Source organism: Camelus dromedarius, chromosome 17, assembly GCF_036321535.1.
Source record: "Camelus dromedarius isolate mCamDro1 chromosome 17, mCamDro1.pat, whole genome shotgun sequence".
NCBI lineage: Eukaryota > Metazoa > Chordata > Mammalia > Artiodactyla > Camelidae > Camelus > Camelus dromedarius.
In genome coordinates, this window is record NC_087452.1 from 45337240 (window position 1) to 45353454 (window position 16215).

Sequence of the window (16215 nt, forward strand, 5' to 3'; positions counted from 1 at the left end):
TACTTTATGGCAAGACAAGAAAAATTTAAAGATAAAAGATTCTTCTCTGCTCTCGGCCTCCTCTCCCGGCTGACCATGCGGTGTGTATCTGCATTCTGCATTGACCAAACCTCCCCCACTGGCAGGAACACCTGCTCAACCATAAAGAGCAACATTCTCCCAGCATCAAGACAACTCCTTAAAGACAACCTTCCTTCTTGATCTTGTGAGGGGTCACATGACCCACCAGGATGACCCTTAGGTCTGGACGACGTAAACTGCCAATACGTCATTTGCGGGGAGGAGGGTATAGCTCAAGTGGTAGCCTGCATGTTTAGCATGCATGAGGTCCTTGGTTCAATCCCCAGTACCCCCTCTAAAAATAAATAAACCTAACTACCTCCCCCTCCACCAAAATAAAATAATTAAATAATATAATAAATAAAATGCTTTAAAAAATGTCATTTGATGTACAGCCCTTTGTCTCAAAAAACTTATATAACTGTGCCTTGATTTCCAACAGGGGGAAATAGTTCTCAGAGCTTTCTGAGAAGCTTTTCCTGGCTTATAATCCTGAAATTTGGCTTGAATAAAACTTTCCATTTCTTTCTTAGATCAACTGATTAATTTTGTGTCAACAGCACAAAACGGCGGATAATCATGACTGCCTACAAGATCTAGAAAGAATGTTATCTTTTTTTTATGTTTTTTTTTTTGTTTACTGGGGGGGCTAATTAAGTTGTTTATTTATTTATTTACTTATTTATTTTAAAATTTTTGATGGAGATACTGGGGATTGAACTCAGGACCTTGCAGGCACAATACTGCTGAGCTGTCTCCCCAGCGAAGGAATGTTTGTCATCTTGAAGGAGTTGTCTTTTTTTTTTCCCCACAGTACTTGTTCATTGCTCATTGATCAAGAGAAACTACTCCTTCACCCAGATATTCACAGTTCACAGTTTCATAGTCCAAGAATGCAGGTAACCAGTGACAACTTCCACAGAACTCAACCCAGAGAAATTCTTTATGTTCCAAGATCACTCTGCACTCTGAAAGATAGCAGCCTTCCTCATTCCCTCAAAATCTTTCATGGAATCATAATCTCTGTAGAAAGCTTCATATGCCTTCCTTCTTGGTTCAGCCACAGAAAACTTACAGAAAACTGCAGCTCCCAGGGATACAATGTGCCAACAATATGAAATCGCAGACACTTGGCCGGAAGGCCTCGCATCTGAGGTTTCCTCAAAGCACAGGAAGTCATGGTGTTCTCCTTGACAGCTCAACAATGTCCTTCCAGACTGATGGAGAAATGGCCCTGAAGGGCTTGTCTTGATGCTAGAATGCTGCTGTTTATGGTGGAGAAGGTGGTCCTGCCGATGGGTGAGGTTTGGTCCACACACAATGCAGACACACAAGACACCGCAGGGGGAGAGGCGGCCAAAGGCAGAGAAGAATTTTTTGTTTAAATTTTTCTTGTCTTGCCATAAATTAGTTATTTTATTGTACAGTACTTAAGAAATTCGGATTCTGTAAACTGTCAATAATGCAGCATTCAATGTATAGCCCTCTGTCTCAAAAAAACTTCTGTAACTGTGCTTTGACTTCTAACGGGCAGAACAATTCTTAAGAGCTTTTCTTATTTGTTTTTTTGTCTTTTGGGGGGAGGTAATTAGGTTTATCTATTTTTTTTTAATTTACATAATAGAGGTACTGCGGATTGAACCCATGACCTCATGCTTGCCAAGCACGCAGTCTACCAACTGAGCCATACCACCCCTTCTTAGAGCTTTCTGAGATGCTGTTCCCTGGTTATAATCCTCAGTCTGGCTCAAATAAAATTTTCCATTTCCTTTTCAGACCAGCTGATTAATTTTTCATCAACAGGTGTACTGGGACTTACCAAGGGACATGAGGCAAAGGCAAAGCTGTTACTTCCAGCTTTGAGGTGATCAGCAGTCTGAATGCCAAGGAGGTTCTGTTATGGCTGTTATGGGATGAAATGTGTCCCCCAAAAATCTTATGTCAAAGTCCTAACCCCAGTACCTCAGAGCGTGACTGGATTTGGAGACAGTCTTTATATCAAGGTAATTAAGTTAAAACGAGGTCATCAGAGTGAGCCCTAAAATGCAGCATGACTGGTGTCTCTACAGGAAGAGGAGATTTGGACACACACACATAGAAGGAAAACCATGTGGAGATGGAGGGGGATTAATAAAATGGCCGCACTTGGGAGAATCAAAAGCTATAATCATGCTTGGTCTCTGAGAAGCGCACAGAACTGTAACTTTACAAAGTAGGCTAAACACCAAGAAGACCGCGCCTTGAGTGCTTATGAGATAAAGTGACAACAGCTGGCCCCTACAGAATTGGTCGCCTGGAGGCATCATGACTCCATTCTAAGTCTTCTGATGAGAAAATGATTCTGTTGATTGTTATCGATGCTTTATTGTCTGAGCTATGGCCATATAACCACCCCACCCCAACCCCAAAGTGGGCTCAGTTTTGAAGGCACTAGCCTGCTCTGAGTCCCCGTTGCCTGGCAAAGTAATAAAGCGGCCTCTTTTCTTCTTAAGCTCCAAGACCCAGTCTCTGAGTTATCTGGCTCATCAGGGACGGGGTGGGGGCCAATCTTTCCAGAGACACGGGGAGAAGGTGGCCGTCCACAAGTCAAGGACAGAGCCTCAGAAGACACCAACCCTGCTGACAACCTGACCTTGGGCTTTGTATGGGAGCAGAATTTGCCACCTCAAAATATGTCTCTTTGTGGTGCATTAATTATTTTAAGCTAGTTATTTTTTTAAGAAACAGCAGACATGGGAAAAACTAAAATCCAAGTAGGAGGTGCCCTTTTGTAAAAAACATTCACCTTGATAAGGAAAATCTCCATTTGTAAGGGGGTCTCCCTCCAAGTACCAGGAAGAGGAAAGCACCTAAAATCTCTAGAAACTCTCATGAATGGAAAAGGGAAAGGCTACAATCTGCATAACAACCTCCCCCGTGTTTACTGTGCTCTTCCTGGTAACTTCCCGTAACAGACTCTCCCTGCCCTCAGCATCCCTTTCTCTTTAGCTGAGGATGATACCTAAGGGGAGGGCTTCAGTTATTTTGGTGAGTTATACAGTTTTCCTGGGTCTCTCCCATGTACACATGTGATTAAACTTGTTTGATTTTCTCCTGTTAATCTGTCTCATGTCAATGTCATTCTTAGACCAGCCAGAAGAACCCCAAAGGGTAGCAGAAAATGTCCTTCTCCAGGCAACTTGAAGCCTCAGAATTGTGAGAAAATTAACTTCTATATTTGAGCCACCTGGTCTCTTGTACCTTGTTATGATGACAGTAGCAAATTCATACAAAGCCCACGTTCAGAGTTTCAGGAAAACCAAAACCAGCCAAGCAAAGGACACAGTAGAGAAGGGAACAGGAGAGGAGGAAAGAAGCTTCCCCAGCTCCCCAAGTCCCTCGGGCTAACTCAGCTGAGCGTGACTTTCAGAATTAACCAAATGTACTTTTCATTCCAAAGTCTTACCACATTTTCTGGCAACTTGTGTCCAGGGAGGTATTTTACATTTTCATGGTCATTATTTATGATGTCTGTCAGTTTTCTCCCATTAACCGTTTCTTCAAAGACCCACATCTTGACCGTGGAGGCAAACTTCTGAAGTTTCTTGACATTGTCACCAATTATTTTTGCAACTGCTGAACCCCTATAAGAGAAACAGTGGGGGGAAAAATGAGACTCACCTAGGCAGAAGAGGCAAAGCCTGAGATCATAATTCAGAAGGCTTGTGTTCTGATTCAAGCACTGAGCTTATAACTCAAGACTGTGATTGTCACATCAGCCACAAGCCATTTGAAACTTAGTTTTCTCCTGGAAATACCACCCCATGGTCAGAAATTTGGTACAACGTCAAAAAGCACCACGCCTTGAAACTAGTTAAGCATCAGTCTATCTTGGAAGGGAGTATTCAGGCAGAAGAAAAACCCACCTGAAAGACAGCATAAAAATAATACTTCAAGAGGCAACTAGGGTATATTTCAAATCCATCAAGGAGGTTAAAATGTAGCTACCATAATGTAACGTAGTCCTTGTGAAAAATACTGCAAACCATTCCAGTAAACAAAGAATGCTGAAGCCATCAAGTCATCAGCCGCTGCTGCCACCCTCCAGTGAAGACAAGCCTACAGCCCAGCCACTGCAGCCACTCACAGTGGTGCACCCTGAGGGGACTCAGAATAAAAAGGACAGGATACTGGCCCTAGATAGTTAGGTGCTTTTCAAAGGAATGATTTCAATGAGCCCAAATATTTGCTCCCTCCCATACACGGAAAAGCCGTAAATTCTTTAACTTGAGATGTCTGTTTTTCTTCAGTTAACAAGTAATCTTTTAATGTTCCAACTACCTGGTCTTTGTTGTAAAACTCTATATATCCTAGCTCCTCCCTACCTTTTTTGAGCAGTCCCTCAGAGCAATCTGAGAGGCTGTCATCCCAGGCTCGAGTCCTCAGAAATGTCCACCAAATAAAACATAACTTTCAACTTTTAGGCTGTGCATTTATTTCCGTCAACACCATGTTCTGGTTAACTGCAGCAGGCCCCAGGTGCACACAGAAAGGACAGGCAAGACCTGAGTGGATTCCAGAAAAGGAACAGAGCAAAGGCACAGAGCCCAGCTGCATGAGCATTTGGTCCCCCCAGCAGACACCCAGCAGCTCCCTCTTTTTTTTGCATCTCTATTCACCAAACATATTCTGGTAATGATCAGTCTCCCTAGGCTTCCCCACTGTGGGGGAGAGAAGACACTAGCTAACACTAGTTAAGGCCAGTCCTGGGACAAGAGGTACGGATGTGAGGCTGGACCCCGTGGCAGAGGTGTTCGTGGTCAGCCAGGTCTCACGGGTGTGCTGAGTGCACAGTGGGCCACCAGCCCACTGACTGGGCCAGGGGTGGTACCCGATCCCGGCTGAGCCAATTAGCTTCTTTTGTAGGACTTTGGAGAAATAGTTTCTTAGACAATCTTCCTGGTATGAGGAGAAACGGAAGAATGGCAAAGAGCACCTGAAGAATTCATGCGACGGGGCATTCATTATTTTCTCTAAGGATTATTCGGAACACAATTTGTGAGAGGGAGTAAGAGCTGATAACAGAAAAGGGGCGGAGACCAAGTTGATGCAGAGGAACATATTGGGGACAGTTATCCTTACTCTCCAATAAAGCTGGTATTGTAGCCAACTCTAACTCATCCCTGCACGTAGATCTCAGTGCTTTAACAACCAGGAAAATCCAAATAATTACAATCTATATTAGAATTATGCCCCCTTTCCTGAGATAGAATGGATAAACTAAGCAGGTGTCCTCAACTCTGGCTGCAGATTAGAATAACCCAGGAGACAGAGTCCCAAGCCACACCCAAGACCAATGCGATGGGTAGCTCTGCAGTGGGATCAGGCAGCAGCAGTTATTAAAGCTCCCCTGGGACTGATGCGCGGCCAGAGTTCCAAACAGCTACTCCGTCCAATGATCTTTGGTGCTCTCCTCCTTCACCAAGGAATAGCTGTAAACATCAGAGCTTTTACCTGTGAAGTTCTTATTCTATGCCAGCGGGACAGTTTATTAGCTAAATATCCATTAATCCAATTCTCCCTCCAATATCTTGTAGAAAAGAGGTCAAGAATCTCCCCACCACTACTATCACCTTTACTCTAATCTTGGAAATAGCTGCTCACTGCTCACAGGGCATAACCGCTCAGGCTCACAAGCTTCCCTGCCATTAAGTAACTCATACAAAGTAAAACAGAGCAAGCATGATTCTGGGGAATTGAGCAAACCGAGGGTCCATCTACAAGTCACCAGGAATCCAAGTCTAGTAAATCAAGTGGGAAAATAAACTAGAACACGAGCCTGCTCCCCATGGTCCACGGTCTTACTGGAAAACACTTGCTTCTGCCTTTGCAGCTTCTTGGGGAAGCCAAGCACTAGTAACCAGAGGGAAACCTGCAGTATCTACTAAAAAGAGTTAGCTAAGAAATTTTAAGTAAAAATTGGAACTGTTAAGAACAACGAAAGAACAAAAATAAGTAAGGGAAACTCCACTTATATTATTTACTCATGTGAGGTCACCAGGACCTCATTCTGCCTCCTTCCTGGTTTCATCAATGACTTCATTCAGTCACTCATTCATGCCTTTATCTCAGGTATCAACAGTGTGCATAGCACCTACTGCCTAGAATGCCTTGGGCTGGAAGCATTCTTTGCTCTCAAAAGCTTCCCGCCCACTTGAGAGAGATGTGTAAGGTAAAAGGAATTCACAATTCTGTGTGTGATAAGAGGTGGAGGGAAATGGAAGGACACATCATTAGAAGGGTAAATGTCAACGGATTTTCAACACAAGGGACTCAGGTGCCATCCAGTTCATCCAGAAGTCTGGCCTGCCCACCGTTCAGGTGAGGGGACCATGGTGGGGTCTGAGAGAAGACATGACAGTGGTGCTGAGGAAGATCATACCTCTGCTGAGAAGCAAAAAGGGCTTCATAAATCAGGGATGGGAAGAGCCCAAAACTCAGCTGACCACAGGCACATGGGTGAGTTGGGCCAAGCCAGGAACTAACCAGCTGATCCATTAGTAATGACCCAGGCTTGCTATGTTCAGCCCTGAGTTAAGGGAGGTTTTGCAGCAGGCTAAGGGTACACCAGACACAGCAACTCTGAGGCAACTAGAGGTGACTCCAGGTAATTGTGGGCCTAGGTGTTGGATCTACCACTCAGGGATAGGGGCAGGAGAAGAGATGGGGGCAAGCAAGGGGCATGAAATAATTCAAGGAGAAATCTAGATGAGCAAAAAGATTCTAATGCCTTAAGGCCTAGTCTTGTTCTTTCTAAATAACTTATACAATCATTTTTTTTTTGATGGGGGGAGATCAGAAGTCAAAACACTTTAATTTGTTTTGTTTTAATCTCTTTCGGTACAACTTCCATGTCTTCTTTGCTGTCCACCGTCTTCTGGGTTGTTTCTAAAACCCCAAAAGGAAAATTCACCGTAACACGATAAAGGCCATATATTCTATATGCCAAGCCCACAGTTAACATGGTACTGAGTATTCTTGTCACCAAAAACAGGGGAGGGGGAGAGGGCAGGAGGAAACTTCTGGAGGTGATGGGTGTTTATTATTATCGTGGTGATGGTTTCACAGCTGTATGCATACTCCAAACCCATCAAAGATCAAGTATGTCAGAGTTTTCTGTGTATCAGTTATACCTCAATAAAGCTGTTTGGGTTTTGCTTTTAAAGTATAATTCATACCCAAAAGTCCTTTGTAGCTCTGAAATAGTATGAAATGTGTTTGTCATCTATGTGTAACTACCTCTGACCAACGTGAAGGAACAAGATCAAAGAACAAAGGGACATTGTTTAAAAAAAAAAGAGCAAAGGGAGCGTTTTGGAGGAACTTGTGTATTTTTAAGGAAACCAGAGTCCACTTACAAATAGCAATGATGACGGGGAGAGTACAGCTCAGTGGTAGAGTGCGTGTGTAGCCTGCACCAGGTCCCAGGGTTCAATCCCCAGTGTCTCCATTAAAAAAAATAAATGAATAAATAAATCTAATCCCACCCCACTCGCCCCAGCAAAAACAAAAAATACGTCCAGGCACGGATCGCCACACGGCTGGGTCAAGGGCATAGCGGCCACTTCTACACCTGCGAGCTCATCCCTCTGCTGGATGACAGGTGTATGAGGAGCCGGGTGTTTCCCCATGTGGGGGAAACCTGCTGCCCTGCCGCCCTTTTCCACTCTCCCAGCCTCCCTGAGAGTGCAGAATGTCTCCTCTGGATGCTACTGAGTTCTCCCATCTCCAGCATGTGTGAATTTCCCTTCTTCACAAAGTATGAGCAGGCCTGACTCAGGGCCTTGGCAGGTACGGGCATCATCGGGCATCTGACGAGGATTTTACGACATTGTGTTGTTTCCATTCTGCGGGTGGCTGTTGTTATCTACTGCTCATGGTATCTGCAGTGGGGATATAACGTTTTCTTTTTTTGGTGGGGGGAAGGGGGTGTTATTTATCTATCTATGTATCTATCTATCTATTTAGCGGAGGTACTGGGGATTAAACTGAGGACCTCACGCATGCTATGCACACACTCTACCACTGAGCTATCCCCTTTCTCCCTAAAAAGTTGACTTTAAAAGAAAATTTAGGGGGGAAGGTATTAGCTCAGTGGTAGAGCAGGTGCTTAGCATGCACAAGGTCCTGGGTTCAATCCCTAGAACTTCTATTAAATACATACATACATACATACAACTTAACTACCCTCCCCTCCCAAAAACACAAAAGTCAACTTTTAAAGAAAGTATAATAGGCAAATGAGCAGAGCAAACCCCACAAGGGCAGTGCCTGCCAAATGGAGGTTTAATCCTACCTAAACCTCCACCTGGCAGATTGACACAGAAGGCCCAGTCACTCTGACCTTGTGTCCCTCAACCAGGCAGTGGCAGAACTGGGAGGGGGACTCGGGACTGCTGACAGCCAGTCCTGGGTCTTTACAGACAGACCAAGTCACATTTCCCATCATATTTCCCATGAAATTGTGAATTGTCTTAGCCCTTGGGCCTCAAAACACAGGCTAGCCCACAACCTCAGTAACGCTATACATATGAAATTTAAAAGGGACTTGGGTGGGAAATCATGTTCCAGTGCCAGCTGTGTACATACTGGGTACTTGACGTTATCCCCACTTTACAGATGAGGAAGTCCAGGCTCAGAGAGAATGAATGTTATCCAAAGTCCCGCTGTCCATCTAGAGCCAACAGTTCAAAACCAGATCTGGTTCCAAAGCCCACGCTTTCTGCTAATTTATATTTGCTGCAGGGTAGAGTAGAATCATTTGTAGAGAATACACATTGAGCACCTATGCCGTGCAGACACTGTGCCAGGCACAGAGGATACAGGCAATAAAGCAGACAATTCCCTATTAAATACCTTGTAATAACCTATAATGGAAAAGAATCTGAAAAAGAGTATGTATGTATGTGCATATGTATACGTGCATAATTGAATCACTGCTGTACATCCAAAACTAATACACCATTGTAAATCAACTATGCTTCAATTAAAAAAAAATAAAAAAGACAAATCCCTGCTCTCCTGGAGGCTGGGAAACAGAGACTGATGTTGCTCCAGGAAGCACACGTAGAAATGTAACTGTACCAAGGTGACCAAAGACGCTACACAGGTGATACAGTGACACTTGGTGGACATCAGGGAGAGGTGGAGCCAGGTGCAGCAGCGAGGGCAGAACTCTGGACTCTGAAGGCTGAGCTGGCTTACCTGGAGGAACGGGGTGGGGGGGCCTTCCAAGCAGAGGGAAGGGCCCGTGGAGCAAAAGCCCAGGAACAGGAGGGGCATGCAGAGTGTCCTCTGCTTTTACCCGGAGCCCACACCTGCAGGAGAGGGAGAGGAGGGGGAAGGGGAGAGGACACCATGAAGAAGTGCAAGCTGAGGGGTTGGGGGCAGAGAGGGGACAGAGAAAGGAGGGGAGGGAAGGGGAAGAGGCAAGGATGGGGCAGGAGACAGAAAGGGGTAGGAGTCTGCTGACTACCAGGTATCAGGCACTGTTTGTTTGCTTTTTGTTTTTTGATTGACATGTAGTTGACATATAACATTGTCTGAGTTGAAGGGGTACAACGTGTTGATCTGATACACTGATATGTCCCATTCTGATTACCACCACGGTACTATTTTAAATGCCTTACCCACATTATCCGCTTTAAGCCTCAGCAACCCTCTGAGGTAGGTACTACTGTGATCCCCATTTTTCACGTGAAGAAAGTGACCTCAGGGATCACACAGGTGATCAGCAGAAGAGAAGAGACTCAGCCCAGGCCATGTCTTCACCACCACTCTCCTTCCCTGGGTCCCAGCTGGATGGACGTCCACCTGCTGGAGGTCCTAACCTCTACTTTGGCAATACCCACATTCCCCCAATCCCTTGGCATTCACTCTCTGTCCACAGCCTTCTCACCTCTTTCTTTCTAAAGAGGTTTAATAGTTTTATCAGCCAAGGAACAGGCTGCTTATCAAGTCAGGCTAGAACCTGTCAACTCCCAAAACTGCATGTGGTGCAGAAGCCTTCTGGCCCAGAAAAGACCCTACAGACCATCCCTCTTTTACCAAGGAGGAAACTCTAGGGAGAATAATGAAGGGTTATTAAATACGCAAGCCAGATCCTCCCCCATTTCATGCCCAGAGCTGATCCTGCCTGTTCACCCAATGGAAAAGGGTAGTCAGTTTTAGTTTAAATAACATCTACTTTTTTTTTTTTACACATGAAAGCAATATATGAAAGATGAAAAAATAATTGTAAACAATCTCACCATCCAAGGAGAACCACTGTTAACAATTTGTGTAATTCTTTGCAGTTAAAGGGCTTTTAAAGTACAATCCAATGCCAGAATATCAGATTAAAATGTGAAAAGTGAAGTTATTTTAAAATAAAGGATTCAACTTGGTGAATGTTTATTTGATTTCTAGATAGGGAAGCTTTCTAAGTTTAAAATTAAAGATGGAAACCACAGAGGAAAAAAGATCAATGTGAACAACTTCACATAGAGAAAAAGGAGGGGGAGAAAGCAGATGAAAAAAGCCATTGTGTCTATCAACATTCAAACTGCAGAGGAAAAACCTAAGATAGAATGTTACATTTAACAAAAAACAGGATGCAAAACTGTACATGCCATAAAATCACATGCAATTAACAAAACACATACCACCTCACACCTGTTAGGATGGCTACTAAATTAAAACAAAACAAAACAAAAAGCAAGTGTTAGTGAGAACGCACAGAGACTGGAACCCTTGTGCTCTGCTGGTGGGAATGTAAAATGGTCTAACTGCTATGGAAAATAAAACAGGGGTTCCTCAAAAAACTAAAAATAGAATTACCCTGTGATCCAGTAATTCCACTTCTGAGTATATACCCAAATTGAAAGCAGGATCTTGAAGAAGATATTTGTATATCCATGTTCATGGCAGAATTATTCACAATAGCCAAAAGGTGGAAGCAACCCAAGTGTCCACTGATGGACCGAACCGATGAACAAAATGTGGTGTATACAGACGATGGAGTATCATTTAGCCTTAAAAAGGAAGGAAACTTTGGTACGTGCTACAACCCAGCTGAACCTTGAGGACATTATACTAAGTGAAACAAGCCAGGTACAAAAAAGACAAATACTCTATGATTCCACTTATGTGAGGTACTTATAGGAGCTCTCTCTTGATGTTGGAATTCAGCCGCCAGACGGAGAAGCCCAACCTCACCTGCTGCAGAACCAGAGGCTCTAGCCAGGCACCCCGTCATCCTGGCTGAAGCCCGCCCACTGCCGCACATGTGAAAGGGGGCATCTGGGAGCACGAGTCCCAGCCATCTCACCACCTGACCGCTGCCTTATGAGTGAGCCCAGGCTAGACCAGCAGCTTAGCCCAAACTGCTGACCCCCAGAATCATGAGCTAATAAATGACAGCTCCTTGAAGCCACTAAGTTTCAGGGGAGATGGTTGGGTAGCAACAAATAACTGATTCGGTTCCCAGCGCCCAACTGTGGAAGGAACTGAGCCCCAAAGTTGAATGACGGCAAAGTGCCACTGGGATAACCTTAAAGGAGCTGAAGGACTTCTGGCTTAGTTCCTGATTATCACCAAGCCTGGAAGTGAGGGGTAAGGGGAAGAAAGACCTGCATGGCGAGGACCCCATGGCCTGACAACAGAGATTTAGTGCACTTGTATCCAATGGGACTTAGAAAAGAGTGGGCTCACCTTGGCACTGCTCTGAGACTAATGGGTGGGCGTTGGAGATGGCATATTTTTCTCTCAAATATAAGGTCTTTCTAATAATTAATATACTAGATTACTTTTAAAATCAGTAAATTATGCCTTAAAAACAGTAAACTATAACCATGTCATGTCTCCAAGAGACAGGCTGCCTGCTTTGGAGGGAAACTCGACAGGATGATTTTTAAGACCTCATTTCAATTTGATTTTTCTTAAGTGGACTATTGTTATATTAGACTTTCGTTGGGAGGGTAAAAGACTCTATATTTTTGACAATGGAATTTGTTCTCAGGTAAAAGTATGCTTCTCACTAAAAAATGGTAAGAATTTCTAGAAACACGAAAAATGGAGTTAAAGGATCTGGGTTTCAACACTACTTTATTAACTCCAACCTTGAAAAGGTCCATTTTGTGACTTAATGATGGTACTGATGAAGGATGATCAAACCAATAAAAAGAACATATCTTTATTAGCTGACATGGAGTGTGTCACTCTGCACTGTCCCCGATCAGCTCATTTAATTCTAACCATGATCCTATGACAGCAGGTAAAGATATCACAAGCAATGATTCTTGGGGAGAAGCAGTTTGCTCAAGGACCCAGCGCTGGACGGGGATAGAATCCTGAGCGCCCCCTTTCCAAAGGAGGTCTGGGGTGTTTCTGGACTTAGGTTCCCTAGTACAGCAGCGTGGCTGCAAATACAACCCTGAGGTTTTAGTCCTAGAACTGCCTGGTGCACTGTGTCTGGGTGATCTTCCCAAGGTTCTGATGAAGAAACTCTGTTTCATTTTTGGAGGAACCTAAGAAGCTTTTGTTTTTCCCTTTCTGTTGTTTTTTATAAGTCACAGGGGCCATGAAAAGCCATGCGGATTAGGACGCACCTCCCTGCATCCTCAATTGAGGGCAGCAGAGCAGGGCTCAGCTGGAGGTATGAAGGTCCCTCTCAGCCTCCTCTCTCTTTCTAGAGGAAAGGAGGTGCGAGAGGGTGGGACAGGATCCTCACACAACTGTTTACTTTCCCTTGCATATCCTTCTGGCTGAAGCTCCCTGGCAAGTCAGCTAGATTCAGTCTTCAGGTATCTGCAAAGCCAGTGATGATCATTAACATGGGAGAGATACTCAGTGTGAGCCTTAGAGTCACCTTTTAGTTATAGATGTGACAATACCTTTATTTACGTAAGCATTCTGAGCTACTTCAAAGTCCCAAGTATGAACGCTGCTTAAGCAACTTCCTTTTTCTGAACTGGAAGGGTAGGTCTGTCTTTTGGTAACCTGTTTTAAAATTAGCACAAGGTTGAAGTCTCTGGGAGAAAAATCTATCCTACCCTCAGGGAATATGATTCAGCAAATCTTGCTTTAGTGCTAACCCTGATGCAAGTGATCTTTGGATCACATTTTAAGAAACAGTATTTAAAAGGTAACATCTAATCTTGTGACATATTTCATTCCACTTTGTGTTCCTTCTGAACTTATCTTCCAAGTCTTTATCTATCTCTAGCCTGAAGGTGAAGTTCCTAAGGTAAGTTCCTGAATCTCTCTGGGGAGGTCGTGATCCTCTCTCTAGGACTGGTGTGGCTCGACACCCAGGGCAGTGGCAGGGAAGCCAACAACTGTTCCCATCTGATCCCGTAATTAAGGGAGCCAGGCAGACTGCCCAAACCATCGGCACATTTCTCAATTGCTCTGCTCCAGTGTCATTAGCCAATTTCTACTCCATTTCCTTGGGCTGGAGTGAGCCAAGAAAAACAGTCAAGCACAACAGAGTGAAGCTGTGGGAAGGCAGCCAAATCCGGTGGAGGGAGTAGGAGGGTCACTTCACTACTCTTGCTCCAGGCCCAAATCCAGCGTGACAAAGCCATGCTACTTCTACAGCACCTTGCAAACTAGGGAAGAGATGCTTTCATCTGTGGTTCTGTGTCCTCTTCCAGAAGAGGAAACTAATGTTAAAGAACATGTGCTAAACGGGCGCTTTTCCAGCCTCATGGCCATCAAGGCAGCTGACATCTCACTCAAAGTGACCTTGGGATCAAAACTGGCAAAGTCAAGCAGGAAGTCCAAATGAAACTCTGCAGTGGACTGGAACTGACTCCGTTAAATGTTGTACATAACGTTCTGTTGTTCATTGAAGAAAAGGAGTTTACAGAAAGTGCGTATCTGTAGGGCAGAGAGGTAAAAGAATATATGAAAACATTCATTTGCATCTGATGGAATTGCTCTGGAAAGACCAGAAGACACTGATAACACTGGTTTTCCTCCAGCAGGCACTCTGGGGGAAAAGTGTGGGTGGGAAATGTTTCACTTGTTTTGGTGGGTGCGGGGGGTTGGTGCCTTCCGGCTTCAAACAACATGAAGATATTACTGAATCAAATATAGTTAATTTTTACACTAAAAATTTAATTTTTAGTCTTCACTTAGTATTTACTTAGCATATGTTCTCAAGAGCTAGGTGGGGAGGAGTGGAAACAGATAATCAAATAAATCATCACCTTGCTGAGAAGTGCACCCAGATCAGTAACTTAGCACATGCTTAGCATGCATGATGTCCTGGGTTTAATCCCCAGTACCTCCATCCATCAATCAATCAATCAATCAATCAATCAATCATTACCCTCCAGTGACAGATGTCAGCAACAGGGACTCAAGGAGAGGTCCCCTGGCCTGGCTGGGATGGAAAAGTGGAGAACCAGATAAGGTTTCCTCCAGTAGTTGTTTCTGGTCCAAGTTTTAAAGAGGGAGACCAAGTAACTAGTACCAACTGCTGCAGGACTCCTAGAAGCCTGAACTGTGATGAGTGTCAAGTCACAGAAAAACATCAGAACATCGCTTTGAACTATTCTATACCAGTTCTTCGGATGTGGGGGGAAAAAGTGCACAGCAACCTAAAAAAAGATGGAAAATACCAGAGACTATACCATATTCTGCCTCCTCGTCTCCACTTCGCTCTTCATTTACCGAAACACACCAAATAATCCCCACTGTGTAAGTCTGAGGAAAGGAACCAAAAGCGCTGACACTTAAAGTGCTTAGAAGAGCGCCGTGCTTAGAAGAGTGCCGTGCACAAAGTGCTTTATAAACGATAAAGTCAAACAGAGCCTAGTGGAGACTCGAAGCTTCACAAACATTCCCCCAAGGGAGAATTCCCAACACCCCTGGGCTACTGTGGGAGCCAGGCCTGTAGGAACTTGGATTTTCTTCCCCATATGTTACTAAGATACTGGACGTAGCAGAAGCCGGAGCCAGACCCGCGCTTTGAAGGGCAGCACCGACTCCGCCCTCAGCCTGGAGAGCAAGCGCCCTTCAGACCCCTCTGCCTCGGTTTCCTCATACCGAAACCACAGCAAGGCTTGAGCCTCCTTCAACTCGACTTGCTGGCGAGTCGACTTGCTGAGAAGGGACAACTCCAGGAGACTTGCTGAGAAGGGACAACATCCTTAGAATGTTGCGCAAACCCCCAGGCGTGGCGAGCAGGTGGCTTCCGTGCGCCCGCCGCGCGGTGCCGCGAGCGCAGACAGGTGCCCGCGGGCGCGCAGTACTCTCTCTCCGCGCCGCCCCCGCGGGCACGCGGGCCCAGGGCCTCCCGAGCCAGTGCCTCAGCGCGGCCTCCCCCGGCGCGCGGTGCCCAGCCGGGCCGCGAGGCCGCCCGCCCCCCTCCCCGCGCGCGGTGCCCGGTGCCCACGCCGCGACGGGGACGCGCGCCCTCACCCGCCCGGGAGAGGGGCTTTCCAGAGGCGGAGCCCGCGCTGCCAGCCCGCCGCCGCTCACCAGTTCCCCGAGCCCACGATGCACACTTTCAGGGGCGCCGCTGCCATGGCCAGGCCGGAACGCTGCAGCCCGGCGCGCGCCTCGCCGGCCCACCGCCCGCCTCCGCCCGCTCCGCCTCCGCCCGCTCCGCCTGAAGCCGCTGCGGCTCGCGGCGGCCCCGCCCCTCCCGCCTCTCCGCCAATGGCCGCGACCCCCCCACTAGCTCAGGCGCCCCCGGCCACAGCTGACAGCAGGGAGGGCCCGCCCCGCCACTCCCGAGAGCCACTGCGCACGCCTGGGCCGTCTTGCCTCTCGGCCCCGCTCGGGCGCCGCCCAGCCCTGCCCGAGGCCTTTCGGGACTTGTAGTGCGCGCCCCCTGGACGGCCGCTGCCGCCGTGCCACGCGCTGCCCGGCGTGGTTACGCCGCGACCCGTGCTCCAGACGCTGGAGGCAGCATCACACTCCCCGCGGAGCAGGCCTGGCCCGGTTCGCCCCAGTGCCCCCTACTCCTCCCGCCCCTCCTGTCAGAAAGAGCTGCCGCGGTGCATTTGGGAGCCAAGAGAGGATCGCAGGCTGACTCCAAAGTCCACCAGACTTGGGCTGGAGCTCGAAGGACCCTCCCCGCCCCCCGCCTCCTCAGCCTCTGCCTCACTTGTGGAAACGCGAAAC

At 46.4% G+C, this 16215-nt stretch overlaps 1 protein-coding gene and 1 pseudogene across 1 annotated transcript in view; both read right to left on the bottom strand.

Moving 5' to 3' along the window:
* The window catches only part of GPD1L (glycerol-3-phosphate dehydrogenase 1 like), a 47922-nt gene extending 32229 nt beyond the window's left edge, over nucleotides 1-15693 (bottom strand). Inside the window, exons 1-2 of the mRNA XM_064496808.1 lie at nucleotides 15568-15693; nucleotides 3486-3683 (exon numbers count right to left, since the gene is read on the bottom strand). Coding sequence (XP_064352878.1) covers nucleotides 3486-3683; nucleotides 15568-15614 — 245 coding nt within the window. The 5' untranslated portion in view covers nucleotides 15615-15693. The remainder of the gene's footprint in view (nucleotides 1-3485; nucleotides 3684-15567) is intronic.
* LOC135323365 (cytochrome c oxidase subunit 6C-like) lies at nucleotides 492-1555 on the bottom strand (annotated as a pseudogene).
* Nucleotides 15694-16215: the final 522 nt, after the last annotated feature.